Source organism: Vanessa cardui, chromosome 1 (genome assembly GCF_905220365.1).
Source record: "Vanessa cardui chromosome 1, ilVanCard2.1, whole genome shotgun sequence".
NCBI lineage: Eukaryota > Metazoa > Arthropoda > Insecta > Lepidoptera > Nymphalidae > Vanessa > Vanessa cardui.
The window spans coordinates 3,627,128-3,650,148 of record NC_061123.1 but is presented as its reverse complement, the minus strand read 5'-3'; the positions used below and the strand labels follow the sequence as shown (position 1 = coordinate 3,650,148).

General features: G+C 33.7%; 2 protein-coding genes across 6 annotated transcripts in view; both read right to left on the bottom strand.

Moving 5' to 3' along the window:
• Positions 1–23,021, bottom strand: part of LOC124530463 (kinesin-like protein KIF13B) — a 132,386-nt gene that overhangs the window by 76,563 nt on the left and 32,802 nt on the right. The gene's annotated exons all lie outside the window — the stretch shown is intronic.
• Positions 10,939–12,104, bottom strand: LOC124530490. Its single transcript, XM_047104677.1, has 2 exons — positions 11,021–12,104; positions 10,939–10,976 (listed from the first exon to the last, which is right to left on the bottom strand). Exons 1-2 carry the CDS (start codon positions 11,602–11,604, stop codon positions 10,970–10,972), a joined length of 591 nt encoding a protein of 196 aa, XP_046960633.1. The 5' UTR covers positions 11,605–12,104; the 3' UTR covers positions 10,939–10,969.

The following is a 23,021-nucleotide window of genomic DNA, read 5'->3' as shown; positions in this document are numbered from 1 at the left end:
TAGGATAGAATACACAGAACGCAATATTATAAGCATGTAAAGATTAACATAAAATAGAAAGCGGCGCATATAATTAATATAAGTATATATACACTGTGGTACAGCTCCGTATATAACTTTAAGTTTTAATAAGTGTTTGAAAATGTACTCTTATAACAGCGAGTTTCCAACTCTTCAAAGTCATCCTTCTTGAGCAAGGTACTCGTTTTTATACAAAAAATACGCAAATATTTTTTACTGGCATTAAATTTCAATATAGTAAGATATAGTAACAGATACTTATTTATTACTAAAAAAAACTTAAAATAATATAACTTAATTTTCATACATTATATATAATAACAAAGGCAACTGAAAACTGTTTTTTTTTTTACAACCAATAGATAGTTTCAGTATAATCGTAGGTTATTTAAATATATAAAGTTATCAATACATATTTAACGCTTCAACGACCTTTATAGACAGCCGGCAATAACTTTTCCAATTCGGAAGGTAGACGTCATAATCTTGAAAAGCAATAATCTAACATCCCCAAGTATTACAGGTCCGTAGTGAAGTACCAGATCAATATCGCACCCCAAAAGATTACCGTGTCTGAGAATGATGGTTTGTAGGGTGACATTGTAAGTTACGCTGCTGTTATCATATAAATTTAAATCAAGACAATATAAAATTTAAAGATATATTTACTTGGTAGTGGGGCTTTTTGGTAGCCAGTATGGAGAGGTCATCATTTCAGGTATTATGTCACTAACAATACAAGGTTAGTGAGCCAGTGTAATTACAGGCACGAGGGGCATAATTTAGTTCCCAAGGTTTGCATTAGTAATGTAAGAAATGGTTAAAATTTCATTGATCACTAATGTCTAAAGTGCTCACCGCCATAAAAATAGTGGGAGTTGGTGTTGGTGATTATCACTTAACCAATCTAGGCAAGGCAAGGCGAGACGGTATTTCACGTCGGCCCATCGCCTAAAACTTTACAAGGCGCAAATTCGGCCTCACATGGAGTACTGCTCTCACCTCTGGGCGGGTGCTCCCCAGTACCAGCTCCTTCCATTTGACTGCATCCAGCGTAGAGTGGCTCGAATTATCGACGATCAAGCCCTTTCCGATCTCCTTGATCCTCTGGCTTTGCGTAGAGATGTTGGATCACTCTGCATCTTCTACCGAATTTTTCACGGGGAATGTTCCGAGGAATTGTTCGGATTAATCCCGGCTGCTGAATTTCACCTTCGGACATCTCGTCAAAATTCTAAGTTTCACCCGCACCATCTTGATGTCCGAAAATCCACAACAGCGCGATTTCTTAGACATTTTCTGCCTCGCACAACCACTTTGTGGAACCAGCTATATATGACTATATCTACCTTTCGAATGCGAACTAAACCTGATCTCAAAACTAAGTTTTAGAAGTAAACCGTTAAAGCGATCGGATAAAATTTTGTACGAATGTAGCTTAAACCGTGTTTCCTAATAAATAACTAGAATTTAAAATACCAATAACTAACAACCGACCGGGCTCGGTATGCAATATCTCTTACATTTTGTGAGTAACGATTCCATACTACTCGCAATCTAATTTTGTTGATCTACGCAACTACCTCGACCTCTACTCAAGTATCAACAATAACACGACGAACTTTCGACATACTCGAACAACGTAAGTATAGAATACAAAAATACATTGATTTTTATGTAATAACAGCTCGAATTAGTAAAATATAATGATTTTACTTCGGTACATTTGCTCTTATTTAACAACATCCATTTACGGTTCATACACATTCAATATTAAAAAGCAACCAAACTTATAAAACCATGGGTCTATTACTTAGCAATAGAATATCTAAGAAGTGCTATAAACGTAGGTTTCAACTACATTACTTTTACTATAAAAAAGGTGTATATATAAATAATATATAGACTTCATGAAAAAAGAACAGTTTTTAGAGACGTCTAAACATGTTGAAATCCACAATAGTGTAACGATTGTTCCGAGTTCTGAGGGAGCTCCCTTAACGGCTTCAAGTACTTTTATGAATAAGAGTCCTTGAAAAGGATGACGGTTGGCAAACCTATTCAAGAGGTCTCTAAAGCGCCTCATAATAGTTTACACACGGAGACAATATCAACTTAGGAGATACTGGAGTTAACACAGCTCGTTATGTGCATAGGGAGAACAGAAGGATACATTCCATTTCATACAGATTTTAATTAAAATATACATAATATAATTAATTAAGCGTTGATTAAAACTGAGTTATAAGCCGATATATCATATAAATCTGATTTGATAAATAAAATAAATACGATGAAAAAAGAGGCGTTAACAAAACTCAATTGTGACTTCTCTATAAAAAAGAAATATTCGTTTATTAATTTCTTGGTAGCGCGAATTTATCACCGAATCTATAGGCTTTGTTTACTTATAATATGAGAATTTATATAATATTCATTGTATTTATAGAATATTGTATAATATTTATTTATATTATGACTTTCATAAGCATGTATTTAAAAGGAGAATGCTTTTCTCATAGATAATACGTTTGTTTCCAACGAATATTGAATAACCGCTCATTACTTGTCATGAGTGATTGATTTTAAGTACAAAACTGGCCAATATTATTAGCTGAAATTGATTTGGCAATCAACCAACCCGCAGTGGAGCAGCATAGTAGCCCAGCACTGGGATATCTAAGGCTGTTACTTTACTATTACTTATTAATTTAACCTTTGAGTAACATACTGTATTTTACACGGACAAGAAGATGCTATTAGTATCGTTACGGTAGCATGCGTAAGCGATCCCGTGGCGCCCGTGGGTACAGATGATTTTGTAGTGGGTAAACCCGGCGTACTGGGGTGCTCCGGGGAGTCCCACAATCCCCCCCCCTTTCCATCACGTGGGGTAAGCGTGTAACGCGTTTTTCCAGCGAGAGAAAAAAATATGCTGTTAGGCTAAATAACAATCATAATCTCTAGTTTCTAGAAATAGCATTCAATGAAAGTATATTTTATATTAAGATTTGAAGTTCAGAAACGCAATCACGATCGCTAACAACTGCTCTCACTTTCGCACACTGATGTCCCTCGTAGACACTATTATCAATGCGGACAAGACCAGAATAATAAACAATATTCAATGTCAAAGACCTCTACTTAGCGCCGGACGATTAGATAACTACTATAGCAATTTTATTATTATCATAACATAATATTTATACAGTATGCAAGAAGATTTTCTTTGTATTGATAACACATTCTCGTGTAAATAATCTAGAATATTTTAAAATCGAACTTTCAATTCACAATTATGTGAATTATATTAAAAGGCTTATCAACTACAACAACAACAACAGCCTGTAAATTTTCCACTTCTGGGCTAAGGCCTCCTCACTCTTCGAGGAGAAGGTTTTGGAACATATTTCACCACGCTGTTCCACTGCGGGTTGGTGAAATAGACATGTGGCAGATTTTCCATACAATTAGACACATGCAGGTTTCCTCACGCTGTTTTCCTTCATCACCGAGCTCGAGATGAATTATAAATACAATTTAAGCACATGAGTATTCAGTGGTGCTTTCCTGGGCTTGAACCCGCAATCATCGGTTTAGACGCGCGCGTTCTAATACATCTCGGATATAAAAAAGGACTTATCAAATTATACATATATTATAAAATTGGTTATAAAAGGCAAATGGGCCACCAGACGGTAAGTGATGACCACTGCCTCGTCGTAAAAATTTTAATGAATCCTCACATCGAAAATGCGCTTGTCTCTCCAAACCGTAACACACCAATACTAAGTATTGTTGATTGGCGGTAGAATTTGCGATGAGCGGGCGACACCCGAGTAAATATATACCGTTAGTTAATAGCATTAAAAATTCGTTGCAACCGGCTTGAAAAGCAAGCGTGGAAATTTTGTTACGATGTTTTCAGACAAAATATGAATATCAATTTAATATTTTTTCCCACTATATATAGATATTTACTCAGATGTAATCGTTTTAAAAATCGTTTTAGACAACATCTGATACATTACTCTGATCCCAATGTCCCGTAGTAACATAGTAGTAAGTAGCTTAAGCACTTTTGTTATGGAAAATCAAAAGTAACGACGGTACCACAAACACCCAGACCCAAGACAACATAGAAATCCAATTATAATCTACGTCGACTCGGCCGAGAATCGAACCCGGGACCTCGGAATGGCGTACCCATGAAAACCGGTGTACACACCATTCGACCACAGAGGTCGTCAAAAAAAAATTGGTTATTGTACTTATGTTCTGTACAGACCTTACCATTAAACATAATATCGCTGGTGAATAGCTGCCGCAAATATATATCTCTTTCTGTCGTAAATAATTTGAACTTCAAAAGCTGGACAAAAAAAATTGTATGACCTATACAAATAGTACGCAAACGCCTATATAAAGTAATTAAAGTCAAGATCACATAGGATAATTACATGACGATTCAAAGGTCTTAGTATGAGCTTACTTGTATCCAGAATATTTAAATATTGAGTCGTTATTTTTTTCATGTGATAAAAATTTACAATGTTTTTAATTCATATTTACGGTTTAAGTTTATTTTTCTTTGGGTGTCTTCACAGTATTTGAGTATGTCCATGAGCTTTATCAATATTAAGTGCTATAAAATATGATTATTTAACATTATATCGAGATAGGTTCACTGTCTTCAATAGACTTATATAAAATTACTCAATGCTTTCGAGTATAATAAACAAATTCAATCGGATTGTATGAATCATTAAAAAATCCTAAAGAAATACATATTTAGTTCGATTAATTTACAATTCTGAATCGCAAAATGATGTAATCTAGTATTGACACATAAGGTAACACGACATAAATTGACTAACATCAATAAACTTGTGGGCGAGCCATCGCAAAGATTAGCAGACTTAACGCTAGCCTTCCTCAGCATCGTCCATCCAAAAGTGGACATTTTATTCGTCAGTCATCTTCGCCGTGCCGTCATCGAGAGAAATGAATAAACACGACATAAAAGGAGACAGAAATATAAGTTTAAATATTATAACGAAGGGAATAGGGGACTCGATCACGGAAAGTTAAGGGCACTAGAGGTAAACAAGACGCTGGGGTCGTGTTTATCTCCGTGTTGGGGAAAGACTCGGGGCGATGACGTCACGGGCGCCAGAGTGACTCGGGGCGTATCAACTGTACTCGTGTTGATACGCTCTCGATACGACGATAATCACACGTCTTAAAGTATCTAGGAAGTCAAATTTATCATTTATATCTCTATCTAAGTATATTAATATTAAACTTGATTTAAATAAAATTAACAAAACAAATGTAACTTCAAACTATCTAAAATGTTAGTTTTACTCAATTAACGCAAATACTATGTATGAATACAAATAAATATGTATCCGCACAGACAACATTTCGTGTGCAAACAGAGAGGTTAGTGGGTTACCGCTTCAATATTACCAGGTATTCAAATTCATTCGGTACCCTAATGAAATTCCACTAGCGTGAAGCATCCACCGGCGGGCGTCGACTCGGAAAATTAATATAAATTTCTCATCAAGCAGTATTTGCCGCTAAACTTAGAAGTGCTATGTCGCCATTAGGCTTAACTGAGACAGATTTGGTCATTATCCGCTACAATTATAGATTTATAACAACTGACGCAAACTTAGTAGACTCTTAAGATATTACAATGTTTACTGACTAATATTAAACATATACGTGTACATTTTATCGAAATAAATTGTATATTACAATGACCGCAATGTTTTGTCTTCTTTTTACGAATGACAAAATACTGTAAACAAAGAGAGAGCTATCGGTGCGGACTATTCACCAGCACAACGTTTATTAGCGAGACCATAAAGACAATATGGCAGTTTAGCTTGTTTTTAGTATCATATGTAAATTAATTAACGTGTTATATGAATGTGAAAATGGACACATGCGACACAGGCAACATTACTTCTATGTAATCTAATTTAATTCCAATTCTATAAAAACCACTCATAGTCATACATTGTATGTGAATCGATTTTATCGCGCGTTTTATGTCGACATTGGTATTATAGTTCATCAAAACTACGACGCTTTCTAAAATATTAGAAAAATAAAGAAGACAATCACTATCCCCTTCTCTCGAAATATCGAGTTATCATAATTTTGAACATGGTTTAATACATAAGATCGAAGTCGACTAACTAAAATTTCAGTGCAAGTTTCAGTCCCAACACTTTTCAGATCCAAAGTCACACAAGAATAGCCATTGTCTCGACAAGTTTATCTGTAAAATGTCAAGGTTCTTTGAAAGTCCGTTCGACTTTAAAAATGCTTTAAAAATGCTTTAAATCACGAACATAATTTCTTTTTTCAAAAACATATCTTTATTTGAACACAATACTTCGACGTTCTCCGTCATAAAATATTCGATGATCTAATTTTCCAACATCGTGTGTTTATGGTACGCACACATTTAGAAATCGATAGATATACTATCCAAAAAGAACGACTTCTATAATGATGGCTATTATTGATAAACAGAAAATAATATTCATAAAAGGAAACAGAATTTATCCTGATATCTATTAGAAAAAATTCTATCAGACACGAAATAATTAAAAAAAGAATCAATTTAATTACAGCCATAAGTGCTTTGTTGTGGTTCACAAGTGATGTACCCTTTTATATTAAGGTAAATGAAGTTAATATTATATACTAATGTTAACGCCAAATTGTATGCAAACTTGTGACAAAACCTCGAGTTACATTAAAATGTAATTTGATTAGATCATGAAGAATGCCTCACATGCGCTGAAATGCCTTTTTTTAATTGTAAAGTTAAATTCGATTTAACACGACACGAGTACGATCACAACACCTATTGTACATTGATAGTACTACTACAACTACGAATGCTAGCACGACCTATAGTGCCTTCAACAAATACCAACGACAGCAATAAAAAGTTTCAACTCGATCGAACTCTTCTCAGTAAGTTTTAAGTTATGAATTAATTTGAGGATATGTTACATATTAGTAACATGTCTTCAAATTAATTAATAGTAATGGAAATATGAAAGAAATAAAGTTCAGTTTATGAAATTATTATTTTTAAGTAGGCTTCAATAATTACGAAAAATATGACGTTAAAAAAGATCAATATATTTTTTTTGTACGTGACAAGTAAGTAACTTATTTTAGTTTTAGTTTATTTAACTTTATATATTTAAAAGCTATTAAATATTTTTTTAAATTTAATTTTAGTCTTCCTTATATATGGAAACAAAATATAAATACTATTTTGATTAAAGTGTTCTCTTTAAATAGCCGCTACTATAGTTCGGCGTAAAACTAATTTTCACAGCTGCACAAATTCAATGTCATCAATTCAACCGAGCTATGGATTGAAATGACATATCTACATATTATAACCCAAATCCGTACCTGTAGTTCGAGGAATAAAATATATCCACGTGTGAATGTGAAATAAATCTCTTGAAATTATTATTTTACTCATACTCTCTACGTACCTGTAACAAAAAAAAATATACTTATATTCATATGAATAATAAAAAATAAATACGTACATACATTAATATCTAGTAATTTAAATTATTCGCGAACAGCATATTTATAACTAAGTGATAATATGTTAATAACTAAGAAACTATGTAGCTTTATATCAGAAAAAATGAGGTATGGCTTTAGGCAAATCATAAAAAAAAAAACATTTTCATACAGTTTAAAAATTTGAAGCATGTATGTCACACGTTTATTTTTTTATTTTTTTTTAAATGCAAATAAGCCAACTGTCAAATTAATCATTCTTCATATAACAAATGTGTCGTCGCCAGCCAGGAACAAAGATGTTATGCCTATTGTGCCTTTAGTTACACTGGATAAGTCACCCTTAAAAGCGGTACAAAACAGCCATGCGTGGTACCTGATGGTCTTGCATAAAGCCCTACCACCAAATAAAGACAGGTACAAAGAACATAATCTATATTCATAATATTATATATATTTTATATTAGAACCAATCATACTTGAATAGACCTTTCGATTAGAATATTCGCCAAAATTTATTCATGAAGTCTAAAAATATGTTACTTAAGCCTCACATCACGTAAGATACGAAAATGGAAACATGGAAGAAATTATATGAGTGAATAAATTCAAAACACGTAGACTACTTTCGAATAGAATCAAATATAAATACGTTACATAATTTGATTGTAATAATCAATTCAGAGCCGTTTATTCGATGTTTAATTATTGAAAATAACTGAAATCAAATGAAAACTCATCTAAATGTGAATATTTGATTTCTCTTTAAGGCTTAACTAACGAAAACACTTTTCGATTTATATTTATTTAGTCACAGAAATAGTTGCAAATAGAGGTATATAAGTTATTTTTAAGGAATGAAAGAAATTAAACTAGTAACCGCTTTGTAAAGAACACAAAAATCATATTTCAAATTATTGAAACATCTACATATGTTAATTGCATCCAGCATATGTTGACATATCGTCGGGGATAGTGCAAATCCGCGAATCTACCATACGTAAAAGGTGCGTATCTGCAATAGATCCAGTTTTACAGGGGAAGGTTAAAACTTAATAACTTTATTAATTCAATTAACTTTAAGCTCATTTTTACACAAAAAGTAATTAGTAATATGTTCTATCTCTTGGTAGAATATATATCAATTTAAGTAAATAATTAAGGCCCTACGACAATTACGCGGATTTGCTTTGACCATAAACTTATAACATTGGAACTTAAGGGGAAAGTACGCGGTTTTGAAATAAAACAAATATCATTATTTTAACAAAAATATTATTCAATGTTGAAAATAAAATTATAAAAAATTATTGAAAAATCTTTGCCTCTTACAAAAGATAGATAAAATGAATAAATGTTAGATAAATGTAACAAAATCAACATAAACTTTTTCTCTAAAAACTCTTTGAATTACTCTTATAAACTAAATTACTCTTATAAACATCAAACATATAATTAAATCTTATATTTATTCAGAGGATAATCAGCCTTTTAAGTTATTTCAATTGGAAAACTTCGGAATATCACAAATCTTAAATGTATTAATGAAATAAAATTATACCCCAATCAAACAGTCTTAGTGCTTAAAATTACGTACTTAAAAATTAATAATAGGCACTAGTAGGTAATAATTAAAATCAAATTATAAAAATCAACAAAGGAACTGAACAAAAATATATAATTTCTAACAAAAAAAGAATAACGAAATTGTTCATTTATAAGGTGTAAACAGTTAAAGATTACAATTAGTTAATAAGAGGCAGCTACGTATTAGGTATTTCTGTATGGCAAGTTGTCATAGAATTCATGGCAATCTGAAGGTATAACACTTTTTAATTGTTGTAAATGTTCATACTTTGATTTAGATATTGGCAACCTATCGGCAAAGAGCTGTGGTGGTATAAATGGCTCAATTCTTTTTGGCCTTTGTGGTAACAGTTGAAACTCGTCATTGTAGTTAAGCTTGTATTCAATTGTACCATTGGGATTGTATTTTAGTACTCTGACATCAACCACACATTTCGCACCAACCCCTCTCCCAGGGCGAATTGTATCATAAATAAAGTTATTTTTAATACTATAATCTTTAAAGAATGTGTGGTCCACTGTTGCTACCTCATATGGAGATGGATTCAGTCTAGCTTCTTTGGTAATCGAAGAGTACTGACTAGGCAAAAATATTTCACGATTTTTTAATTTTCTTTCAATTATTGAGTGAACTGAATCCACCTCCATCTGAGTGTGACCTTTTTCTAAGAATTTTTGTGTAATCACAATATTTTTTTCCATCGCCACTAGCAGGAGAGCATTAGAAACCACAACATTTCTATTTTGTGATGTACATCCATCACTAAAAATAACTACATCTTTTGGGCAGTCTTCTACAATTTTCTTTAAATAATCAATATAAAAAGAAGCATAAGTTGATGCTTTTAAATCAGTAGTGGTCTCATCAAACCAATAACACTTTACATTATTAGTGCCCAGATTGTAAATTGTGAAATTATGAACCATAAGCTTTGTTTTAAAATACAGTGCACTAGCTTTCAAAAATGGACACAATTTTACAGCTTGTAAGTTAGCAGTTATAAGATGGAGTGTTCCATTTTTCGCTCTTTCTTTGTCTAAAGTCTTTTCTTGTCTAGCTAAATCTTTTCGTGACAAGTGTTGCTGATATTCTTCTTCACTAATATTACCTACTTTATACGAACAACATAGATCACATGCATCTTTTTTAGGTTGAAACAATGCTATGTTTTCATCTTTTAGAACATCTTCAAATAGTTTTCTTGACGCCACTCTCTGTGCCTTTTTTTTTGCCTCTTCAACATAGATACGATATAATTCACGTTTAGACTGTATTATTGGCTCTACATATAATTTCGTACTTTCTTTTCTGCAGTAGTGAGAAGGCATTTTGGGCAAATCCCTTAAAAATGCTTGCACAAATTCTTTTAACGTACTCGTAGGCAACGCATTATCCTCCCTTCTGTTCATTGTTGTTTCGTTACTTGGTGTCTCTCCTAACCAGTATCTTACAGTCCACTCCTTAATGCCTAATGTCCCTAAGAATGTCTTTAAACATACTCTATATTTTTGGTCATTTAATTTCAAATAGTACTCTTTTGTACTCCTTCGTCTTGAATCAGACCTTCCAGTGGTTTTTCTGTTAGTCGGTTTTTTATCTACTAAGGATGAAACAAACATTTTTTTCTCAATCCAGCTCATCTCCCAAAATTCTTTAAAAATATTTAATCGCACAGTGTCAGTAAATTTTTCACAGTTAATCACCTTGCTCCTAATACAATTGTTTGACTTACAAGCTTCCCCAAGATTACGCGCCGGTTTAATAGAGTCTTGTACGAATTTCTCATGATCTGTCTTCCTGAAACCTATGTATTCCTGACCTAACATTCTTAACCTCTTATTTCTAAACCTTTTTGAAGACATTTTATCAGCTTTTCGTTTCCTTATTCTAGACTCAGCTGCAGCTTTATGTTCTAGGTGGCTTTCTGGAATCAGATCATTATTACTATCCGTCGATGATGAAACTATCGGTGCAACATTTGTTATTTCAGACAATGGAGTATAATTTGGATCAGCCACAGAGTCATCTGATGAAAAATCAAGGATTGAAGATCTATTTAGTGCGTCAATACAGTCATTCATCTCATAAGAAATGGATACAACGTTGTTAGTAGCAGATATGGCATGCTCAGAAACATCTGGATCACCAAATTTCAGCAGCTCTGCTGAATTGAAAGTAATTGTGTCAGAATTAGATAAATCGCTGCCATCAGGATTCTCATTGTGATTTTCAGCTTCAGCAAAACAAGTAGTAGGAACATTTTCAACAAACTGTGTGGTATTTTCACGAGATGTAGTCTGCTTAAGCAGAATTTGTTTTTTTATTTCCAATAAACGTTCGCGCCTTTTCTTTAAACTTATTAAGGTAGTAACATGACACGTTTCATTTTCGCTGCAGGAGTCCATTTCACTTTCCATTTTGATCCTAAAAGTAAATAAGAATCATTTTTTATGTGAGTTTAAACAACACGTAACCCACACTTATTCAAACAGCAAAACCGCGTAAATGCATTACAAAGGTTACAAAGACGAAACAATAAAGTTTAAAATAGCAGTCTTATAAATTATTTAAGGGATTTAAGGGATTTATAATAAACTAAATATTACATTTACACTTACCTGATGTTGGCAATGATAATTTTTAAGTACATACACAGTTTTACTGCAAAATTAAACAACAATCTCTGTGCCGTATGTGTACCAAATCACATACGCGGTGTTGAAACTTGCTCGCGACAGATACGCAGTGTTATTATTTGGCGATTTCTGGCTTCCGATTGGTCGAAATGAAGTCGTTTCAAGTCGGTGGCAGCCTATCAAGATTTTGCGTGAATTGCCCGCGAAAACTTAAAATGGCTACATTTGTCATATACGCGGAATTATCCAATGCTAGTTACGCGGATTTGAACTATCCCCGACGATATGACATTGTGTTGAATGTGGCCTCGGTAGCCTTCGGCCGTGGCACGACATTACGTACATGTACTACGTCACCAAATATTTATTACATAGAGAAATATTTCCATAAAACATCAATTACATATTATCTTCGTTAGATTTTGTCATACCGACTAACATTCCACGTTGTTTTTCCTTATAAGTATAGACAATCTTAATAGCTCGCCCTTGTTATAAAATAACGAAGTGTACATACATATAGATACTGCTATCATATTCTATAAGATACTTATCAAACGACAGGTCTTTTGGTCACAAAATATGATAAAAGATGATATGGACAGGTCAATATCCTGTTCCTGAATCGCGCTCATATTTCCAAGATTCTATTGTATATTTTTAAATCAACTAAACAATTCAAAAAAGAAAATATATATTTATTTACTTTGAAATTTTATATGAACGAGCGTTAATTCACCTTGAAACATAAATTTCCACTAGAGTAAATCCAGTAGCGTTAGTAAAACATTCGCGGATTAATTCAATTGTTTCATAGAATATGTTTCCTTCACCGTCAAAGAGTTTGCATATAATTGCTGTAACGCTGAAGGTCCAAGCTTATTAGTTACGAATAAAAGTGGAAAATATTCTATGAAATTAGAAATGCATGACAAATGAATGTAATGAGTTTTCAAATCCACTTTTAAGTGACTTTTCCGTGAACCGTGATGTATAATGCATTGTTCACTCGGATATGCAGCCGAATCGACTTCCGATGGTCAGTCTCATTATGAGAGGCTATCGTACACACAACGTGTGCTGTCCATTGTTTTATATTCTCAGAAAATCTGAGCTGAATTTCAAATGAAATTTTCAAGTCTAGCCAATACGTATGGCAGACCCGACTAGACGGCTGAGTCAGCTAGTATAAGAAATTGAAAATACTCCTTTATTAAATCAAACGAAACCAGAATTTTTAAAATTACAGAAATTTGCTTTGAGTAATTAATAAAACAGGTTAAATAAATAAAATAAGTATTAATTTAATATAAGACATTTGTCTAATATTTATGTAACTACATCTACAATTAAATAATAATAATACATGTATATTTTATACCTACCGCATAAACGTTTTATAATATTTGTGAAAACCATATATAATTTCGCATATCGTTCATGTTAGACGATAGAAAGGTACATATGTACTTACATAAAAACTTTACTCTATCGCTGACGGGCAGTCGGCCTTTGAAATGTACCTTTAAGTTTTAATAAGGACGAACACACAAAAGTTCGAACCGTATTCAAAAGGCTCAATATTTGAATGAGTGAAAACTAATACGTGGAAATATTGAACTTATAAAACATTAAAATTATCAGACAGTTTTCGAAGAAAATGTTTTAAAATTAATATGGGTTAATTATAACTGACGGCGTCTGAAAAATTATTATTTAAAAAGTACCCATTTGTGAGTTAATTTTGTCAGCGAAAGAAAGTGTTTACTTTACAACAAAGGTTTTCGTTTACTATACGTGTGTACATAGAGTATGCAAATCAAGATAATATCTCGGATTGCAAAATGACGTAGACAGAAAGACGCAATAGATTCAGTAGTTATTTATCCAACAAATCCCATTATTCCCCCATAATCCAATCGAACCGGTCGCCGTAGCGACTGCCTGTGCAAACACTAGTGACGTAAACTCAGGTTAACCTGATATCGATTCTTGGCGCAGCGACCTCAGAGACGTCACCGACTTGATCGACATCATATTTTTTACATTTATATCAAGAAGAGACATATTATTTACAGCTAAAGCTATTAACATATAAATTATATTTCAAAAAAGATAGAGAAGTCAAAATTTGAATTCTTAACTTAGAGTTATTGAAGGGTTTAATTACTAATATATTTAATTTTATATTACTTAAAAAAAATTGTGCTTATAAGTACCTGAAAGGAAAGCAAAAACCATATATTAAAATTAATGCTTACATATTTAACACATTTACTACTTTCACTGAAGTTATGATTTAGAAGGCTTATTACGAGCACTAAAATAGCATTAATTTACAAGTTTAATAAAAGTAACGTTATTAAAATAAAAATGTTTTTTAAAGAAGAACTTACGAAAGAGATTAGCCCGATGCTAGGAGATAAAGTGAGTTAATGTTTCAATTCCGGGCTGAGTCCTGCTATTGGATTAGTAACTATGGGAATGGGTTTCTGAACTATATTTTCAGAGTAATAAAGACAAATAAGAAAGTAAGATTAATTTATTCTAACCACAAATCATAAAGCATTTAGCAACATTAGTATCTACCTACCCGCTTTAGAGGAGCGTGGTGGAATATGCTCCTAAACTTTTCCCAAAGGGAAAAGAGGCCTTATCCAGCGGTGGTATACTGTTGCCTAAGCTTATTTCTGCTACTCAAGTTAAGCTTCTTTGCTAAAAGAATAACAGCCTTTAAATATCTCAGGCCTCTTTTCCTTTTAGAGGAGTTGTTATGCAAGTTGGTCGATCTCTATCACGTATCTCAAAACATATTTACTGAATATATTCCGCCTTCGCTTTATAAAAACAAAGTTTTGTTATCACGTTAACAATAACTCATTGTTTGAAATTAGTTCATGATAATTGACTGAAATACAAGGCTGTAGTCCATTTACGAACAGTATTATTTAATGAAGAGGTCCAAAGCCATACGTTTAAGCAACCGTAAATGAATCATTCAAGTGTTTTAGCGTTTCGAAACTTAGCCTTGCTGTTGGATGATGGTTACTTGTAAAATACCTTATCTTACTTTAAACAACGTGTTAAGTATTTTCAATATTAAGTTTCGAAATATAATATTACTTAATAAAAGCGTCAATTTATGGCAAAACCTTTTTTTAAACTTTTACAAATGGTTGTGTTTAAAATATAATCTAAACAAATGTTGTAAATATTAAAGTAATTCTGTATTTTACCACTTCCGGCTAAACCCGCTGAACCCTTTGAGTTGAAATTTGGCGTCGAAAACTTGGGAGTCCCGGGGATGGACAAAGGTTTATTTTTAATTCACCCCTTTTAGAAGCGGATAATGGAAGTGATGATAAAATAGCTTAAACTTAGGTAAGTTATATGTGACTCAGTATAAATTTGAAACATTCATATTTCTTTCATTCATTTTCTTGAACGAAAACTCTACAAAAATTGTGTAGTTAACAAAAAAGACTTGATCCCCAGAGCAAAACGTGTCCAGAACTTGAATCGGGCCTCTAAGTATCCAGTTTCGATAGCACGCACCAATTGGACGGAGAGTTTCAGAAATTAGAATTTATAGCGGCAAAATACTCTTAAAAGCTAAAGTGGTACAACTACGGCTATAAATTCAGTGTTGACTGACCTTTTGATTTTGAATTACCTACTACCTGACCGAAATATAATACTAGTTTTCGTTTATCGTGAGGTTTTTAAATAAATAATGTATTTTCGATATTTTATAAAGCATGAAGTTATACCGTACCTTACTATAGTAATTATTACTTCACGCTATGACACTGAGGAACGGAAGAGTTTCCAAGATCATCTTCATCATCAACTTATCTACTGTGTCAAAAATCATATTGTGTTAAATTGGGGAGTATATTTATACTATATGGTTATTATATTTATATGCAGTATAAAATATAAATACGACATCCAAATTTAACTCAATATGGCGCGGAAAGGCTGTCATTACTTTATTACTTAAATAATAAAAGCGGTTTTGGGCATTAAACTAAGTAAGCTCAAACTTCTAAACAGTTTTAGTGTTATTCGATAAATCGAATATTACCTTTTTGTCTAAGCCCCGACTTTCTAGAATCGAATTTTACAAGACTAGTTAGAGCGTCTATTAAGCTATTATTGCGGTAGTTGTTCTGGCAATGGAGTGCACGATCCATGATCACGAATTTATTTCTTTCTAATTCTATGTCTTTCTCTTAGGAAAGCGATCTCGTATAAATACATCATTAGTGTGATTAATCAATGATGATCGCACAAAATAATGTTTTTTTTATGACAATTTGTATTTCTAGAATACATAATAATTGAAGTTGTAAATATACAGTCGATTAGTTGTAAAATAAACGTTGATTCCGAGCACAAAATGTTTCTAGATCATTATTTTTTGTGTAAACACTCTGTACCGAATTTCGATTTTCAATTCTAATGACGCCGTGACAGTACAGAAGATATTTATAATACATAAATGTGTGCAAAAACTAAGACACAAATAATCCGATGAGAAGGCAATCTGGCTCGGGAGAGATAAGGCGCAGGACCAACAGCTCTACGTACTTTTACGCGACGGAACATAACACTCCTAACTTCCTAAATCTGTGCGGGTACATGATGATATATTTTTGAAAATAATTTCGATAACTTATCATTGTCTCTATCCTGGACTCGAACTAAATACACTACATACAATTTAAAGACGTAATAATAAAAATCCAATAAACCGTGTGTTGTTGGTCTAACAAAAATATTTTATTCCATTATAAGTATGAATAAGAGATACATAACTGATGTTTTGTTTTGTACTAGCCGTTCTAATAAGTTTATATATATGTACAAAGTAAGCATCATTTATTCTACCAACAAACAGCAATCTCTTGTATTGACATATTCTGATCCGCATACTGGCTACGTTACCAAAAATACATATTCCATACAACGCTAATGTATATTAAAAGGGACACTTATGTATGTTTGTTAAGTATTAAAGCCTATCCCCAGTCTGACTTCTTACTGTGGATTTAAAAGAGAGCAAAGACAACAAAGAAAAATTAAAAAAATAGCTATGAATATGAATAACCACAAAAAACTGTATGTAAACAAATCTATATTCTGCACTGTACAAACACGTATAGCGTATACAAAGCTTTTCCCTTTTGTTTTTTTTTATTTTCGAAGATACAATTAATTGAATTATCATTATACTCCCTTTAACGAGTTACTAGTGAAATTGGTCATAATTTTACTACTAGCCATCTGGGTGTGTCACTATGTAGCGTGGGCGTCACGCTTTTGTAATTTCATAAAAACGTCATATCAGAACATTTAATACGAATAATTCAATTACTTAGAAGATTAAAAATAGTTAATGTTTTTTTAGCAAATGTAATATTTAAGAGAAGTACGATACAGATTAAGTACAAATTCTTGGAAAACATAAAAAGAGAACTGTTATAATATTTTACAATTATTAATAATTTAACTAGAATTTTCCTTATCAGTCGTTTCTTGTTATTTATTACCTTTATTGACCACACTTTCACAATCAACAATTATTTCAATATTAACTTATTTATTTAATCATTTATTGACTACGCAATTAAATAAAGAGAAAAATCTATTTTACGTATGTATGAGTTTCGATACTTTATGCGCAATTCATCTTCAATAATATTCAACGTACTTATACATTGGCTATATCCATTGGCTACTTGTGAAATTACTAATAAACGCTGATAACGACAGGACAGGTCACATCACTACGCAATCATATCGCGATGAGTCATTACGGACGCCCGCGGGCCTCCAATTCGATGCCAGAGTCGATAGAATATGACAAGGTATGTTTTGTGAAGGCGTGGACTCCCCTAATGAAAGTCAAACACGCGAACCTCCGCCCTGAACCACCCGCCAATGTTATTAATATAAATATTCCACGCTCCTTCGTTTTTATACTGTTTGTTAACTTCCTTGCTTTTTTTACAAACTAGTACACACGACTTTTATTTTCCCTAATAAAATTCTCTTTGTACGCTATTTTTAAGCATAACAACAACAACAACAACAACAGCCTGTAAATTCCCACTGCTGGGCTAAAGGCCTCCTCACACTGTTCCAATGCGGGTTTGGTGGAATACACATGTGGCAGAATTTCTATGAAATCTGTCACATGCAGGTTTCCTCACGATTTTTCCTTCACCGCTAAGCACGAGATGAATTATAAAGACAAATTAAGCACATGAATCAGCGGTGCTTGCCTTGGTTTGAACCCGCAATCATCGGTTATGATGCACGCGTTCTAACCAGTGGGCCATCTCGACTCATTTTTAAGCATAACATTACTTCAATCAAATAATGTTGTTCTTTAATAAAAGAACAAACCAACAGACGGAAATTTTAAATTTATAATATTAGAGTTGGCATTACATGTTTATAAGTCTCTACGTTTAAAATAATTATATATCGTTAACAATGGCAGCGTACAATTTATGCTGAAAGAGTGTGCAACGCGGTCTAAAAAAACCTAAAATGCTGCATTTTCAAATTGTATGGAAATATGGAGATTACAACAATTTAAATAAATAAATTATATTTATTGTTACAAGTACTTTCCTTGCACGAATGAGTGGTTAATAATTCAAATGATTTTTGTCGTATTTTAGAAAACATAAAAGTATTTTACAGATAATGATATACAGAAAATAATGAGGTTAGTAAAGATAACGTCATGTTATAACAAATCACTAATAATTATTTCGAGAGTTAAACTTTTATTCAATATTTATGAAGTCACCGTAGTAAATAAAACAACACGAATTATCTCTAATTCAAATAGGTGTTGTTTTTCTCCCTTTGCGAAACCTCGACACGTTGTGTGGGCTCCGTTAAATAAATAAGTAGCGTGCTGTACCAGCAACGACCTTCGCCATCTGCGTCCGCTCTAAAAATAAACCGTCTGCTTTCTACACGCGCCTATACCGTACAAAGAAACATCCTTCGAATTAATAGAAGTACATATATTTTATGAACTACTTAATTCAAGGATCAGACTGGTTTTATAAAACATGCAAGTGGCGATTTTATGTTATAAGATTCATATGATTTTTTTTAATTTTTATACATACGGCCGGGCTAATGGTAAAGTATCCACTACTCCTATAGACATTGGCGCTCTAAGAAATATTAATCATCACACATGAGTACATAGATGATATGTCCCTTGAGCGCCAAGTATCCTTTCATGGTTTCAGCGAGAGAACAATTCCCTCAACACTTGCCAATTATATTAAATTTTCACAAGCGTTACGAGCCTGTATTTTAGTATTTATCTTAATATTTTCATAGCACTTAATCCGAAAGTGACCTTTAAAGGCGAAAATAAAAATACAATCATAATTATGTGTAAGCTTATTATACCGCACAAAGCTGAATAAAATTTTTCGCTTAATAATATTCAATACGTAGGAGACATTCAAGGCAGCTTTTCAGGGAAAAAAACACCTTTTAACGCGAAATGAAAATTTTATTAATACTATTTAGATTTTGTGTTATTTTTAACCGTTTCCTACTGCTATTGATGTCTGCTTGCTGATTTGACCAAACCTTTTATTATCTATTAATAAAATAAAACAAGGTTGCTTCCTTTTTCAGCCCGTATCTCTACTTTTTGAAAACTACTCAACAAATTTCGATACGATTTTCACTAATAGAAAGAGCGACCAACGTGCACAATTTTTATATATAATATGTAAATATTTCATACAAGATAGTTTGACTATGAAGAAATAATAACCAAAAATAACGTTTTCGGGTCAAAAATCTTAGGAAATAAATTAAAATACTGTTCAAAAAATATGAATGTTTTCTTTAAACATCGTAAATTTGTGAAAGCATGTGTCTATCTTTTAAGGTTAACTCATAGCAGATAGGACTACAATACAAATTAACAAAAAACTCTAGATCCTTTGTGAAGGATTTATCTCCAATTCTTTATTAAACCTGAATCAGTCCAATGAAAACTTCAGAAGAGTTTATTGTTTCCAAATTATTTGCAGCGAAAAAATGTTTTGCTGCAGAACTTTAATACTTAATCATATTTGATAGTTCAAATTATCCAAATTAGAATATATAAACTCACGTGGATAGTATTAGTGGATAGACTTATTACTCATATTTTTTATTTATGACAAAAATACACCCAAACCTAATCTATACTTACAGATTAAATTGGAGCGTCTGTTTGTAATATTGCAATAGCCCTTTTTTACTCAATTTGATACCAAAATAACATTTTTTACAATTTTCGTCGGTCTGTCTGTCTTTTTATTCCAGCTAATCACTGGCAAGGATTTTCACTGGCAGATAACTGTTATAATAGGGAGTAATTCTGGCTACAATAATATTTTTTTTGTTATATTCATAGGCGTACAATGTCGCGGGCACAACTAGTAAATAAATAAGAGTTATGAATTACATAAACCTATTAAATATTTATTGCTATACGCACTTCTCATATTCTTAAAGATTCGCGAGTTTAAGAAAATCAAAGAACGCAACGCAAAGCTTGAGCGTTATCGGTATAAAACTTAGTAAATGTTCATTTAATCAATTCCAATAGAAATAACTTAATGCCCATTTGTGCTCTTCTTAGAGTACAAAGCAAATGGGCGAAACCATTCATAAGCCGTATTAGGTGCCGAAAGTCGAGATTGACTTTTTTTCCTTTCCTGGAAAGGTATTCTGAGATATTTCATTTTGAGACTGTACGTGCAAACGGGACGAAATGAGATCTTTTCACCGAACCCTTCGAGAAACGGTACAAAACAAATACCCTACGATAGGTGTCGGTCGTTTCATCCAAATTGAAATTAGGCCTGTTTCTCTTTCACTGTGCCGGATAAATAGAAAATGTTTCGAAATAAAATAACAACGAAACCAATCTAGCAATAACGCATTCACTCTATATACAATCTTAAAAAAGATCCTCGTAAAGATTTACCGACTGAATCTCTTATTACACAAGGTCTCGATGTACTCACTAACAACAAAGGATCAATTTTTATCAATTAAGCTATTGGAAACATAAAACCACATAGCACATGGTGCCGCATTTTCGTTCGTGAGGACTTCACATTGCCTTTGTTACTACACGTCCTATAAATTCGATGTAAAAATGCGTCATAATAGTACTACCGAGTAGACTGCAATGTTTACACTTAACGAGGTCAGCTAGAAAATTGCAGTTCGCAATCATATGTACAGTAACAACGCACAATGATACTTTAAGAGTGCCAATGTTATAATGAATTTGAAAGGGATCGCTGACTCAGCTCAAGCGTAGGTAGGCCATACATTTCTAAGTTATTAGCGAAGGGCTAAACGCAAGCAGATAGCGCCCCTTTATGGTAATGAATGAAACGGTTGCACCGCATTGAAACAAAACTATAAATGCAAATGCAAATTAGAGAAAATATGCGAACTTTTACATAAATATGCAACATCCGATGCAAAAATGAATAAATCTTTGTTTCATTGAAGATGATACCTACAGTAAAGATACATATAAATTTAATGTTTTCGTATTATATTATATCAAAGCATAATTTATTCGAATTGGCTGGGACTGGCTGAAAACATTTAGTAAACAATTGGCACTTACGTAAGGATATCAGGCATACGATTATTTTAAATGGACAATAGATGGTGCGATTTAAAGAGGTATTGCAAACAAGCTTTACCTTATAATTGGTAAATGTCTATACTTATAAAATATGCAAATCAACGCTGTGCTAATATTTTAATACTACAGAGAAATCTAATAGCCCGTAGATTCTCTCCACTGACTTCTGTTGGACATCGAGACAGCGAGCTTATTGGACCCAATATCAAAGTAATATTGACATTTCAGAATTTCTCTAGCAAAGAGATATTATTTAATCTCGTGTTCATGTTTACGCTCGACTGGTTTATTCGAACAAAGTACTAGAAGTAATAAAAGTATTTCGGTGTATTGGTGATTGTATAAACTATAGCATATCTTAAGTGGTAGTGCCACGCTGTATTAAGTGGTAGTGCCACGCTGTATACCTTCGGGTTACAGCCGAATGGGCCGGCACGCCCGGGGAAGTACCACTCTCTCACTTAAAATCGGCGTAAAGTGGTAGTTATGCTACCGCGTTTCGTCCGGTAAGTGAGAGTTCCGGAGGCCCAATCCCCCTCCCCCCCAAAACTTGATGGTTGTGCAGAATTTGGTTAAATTACCCCAGGAGGGTACCATCAGCGACAGCGGTGGAGAATCCCTCTCTGGGCATCCATGCTCAGGACATACACCACCTGAGCAGGGATGCCCAGGCTGCCCTCCGAATTCTGGGGGGGGCAATTTTGCGCTCGCCACTGTTCGGGGCAAGCGGAGCAGGCATCATAAGGCAACCCCTACCACCCTCGCTGTGGACTTCTGCAACATAAGGGGACTCAACTCCAACCTCAACGCCGTTCACTACCATCTGGAAACGGCGAAGCCGGCCTTGCTCTTTCTAACCGAGACCCAGATATCTTCTCCTGCCGATACGACTTTTCTCTCGTACCCTGGGTACAAATTGGAACATTCCTTTATACCACGAGCTGGGGTATGCGTTTACGTCAGAGATGATATCTGTTCTCGACGCCTCGGCAGCCTTGAAGGACAGGACCTATCGATTATCTGGCTGCGTGTAGACTGCGATGACCATCCGCGAATCTATGCGTGCCTTTATAGGTCCCATAGCGGTAATGCCGAAACCGACCGACTGGTTGAGCACGTCCAAATGGCTACAGATTCCGTGCTTCAGCAGATTCCATCCGCAGAGATCATTATTCTGGGTGACTTTAATGCTCACCACGCAGAATGGCTCGGCTCACGCACCACCGATCATGCGGGTAGATCTGTTCTGGACTTCGCTCTAGCATATGATCTGACACAACTGGTCAACTCGCCAACGCGAATACCGGATGTGGAGGATCATACACCTTCCCTGTTGGACCTTCTGCTGACTTCACATCCGGATGGCTATCAGGTTATCGTCGATCCCCCTCTGGGCTCGTCTGACCACTGTCTCGTCCGGAGTACAGTGCCGGTTGTGCGGTACTCACGGCCTCGCTTTGTTGGGTGCCGCCGAGTATGGCACTAC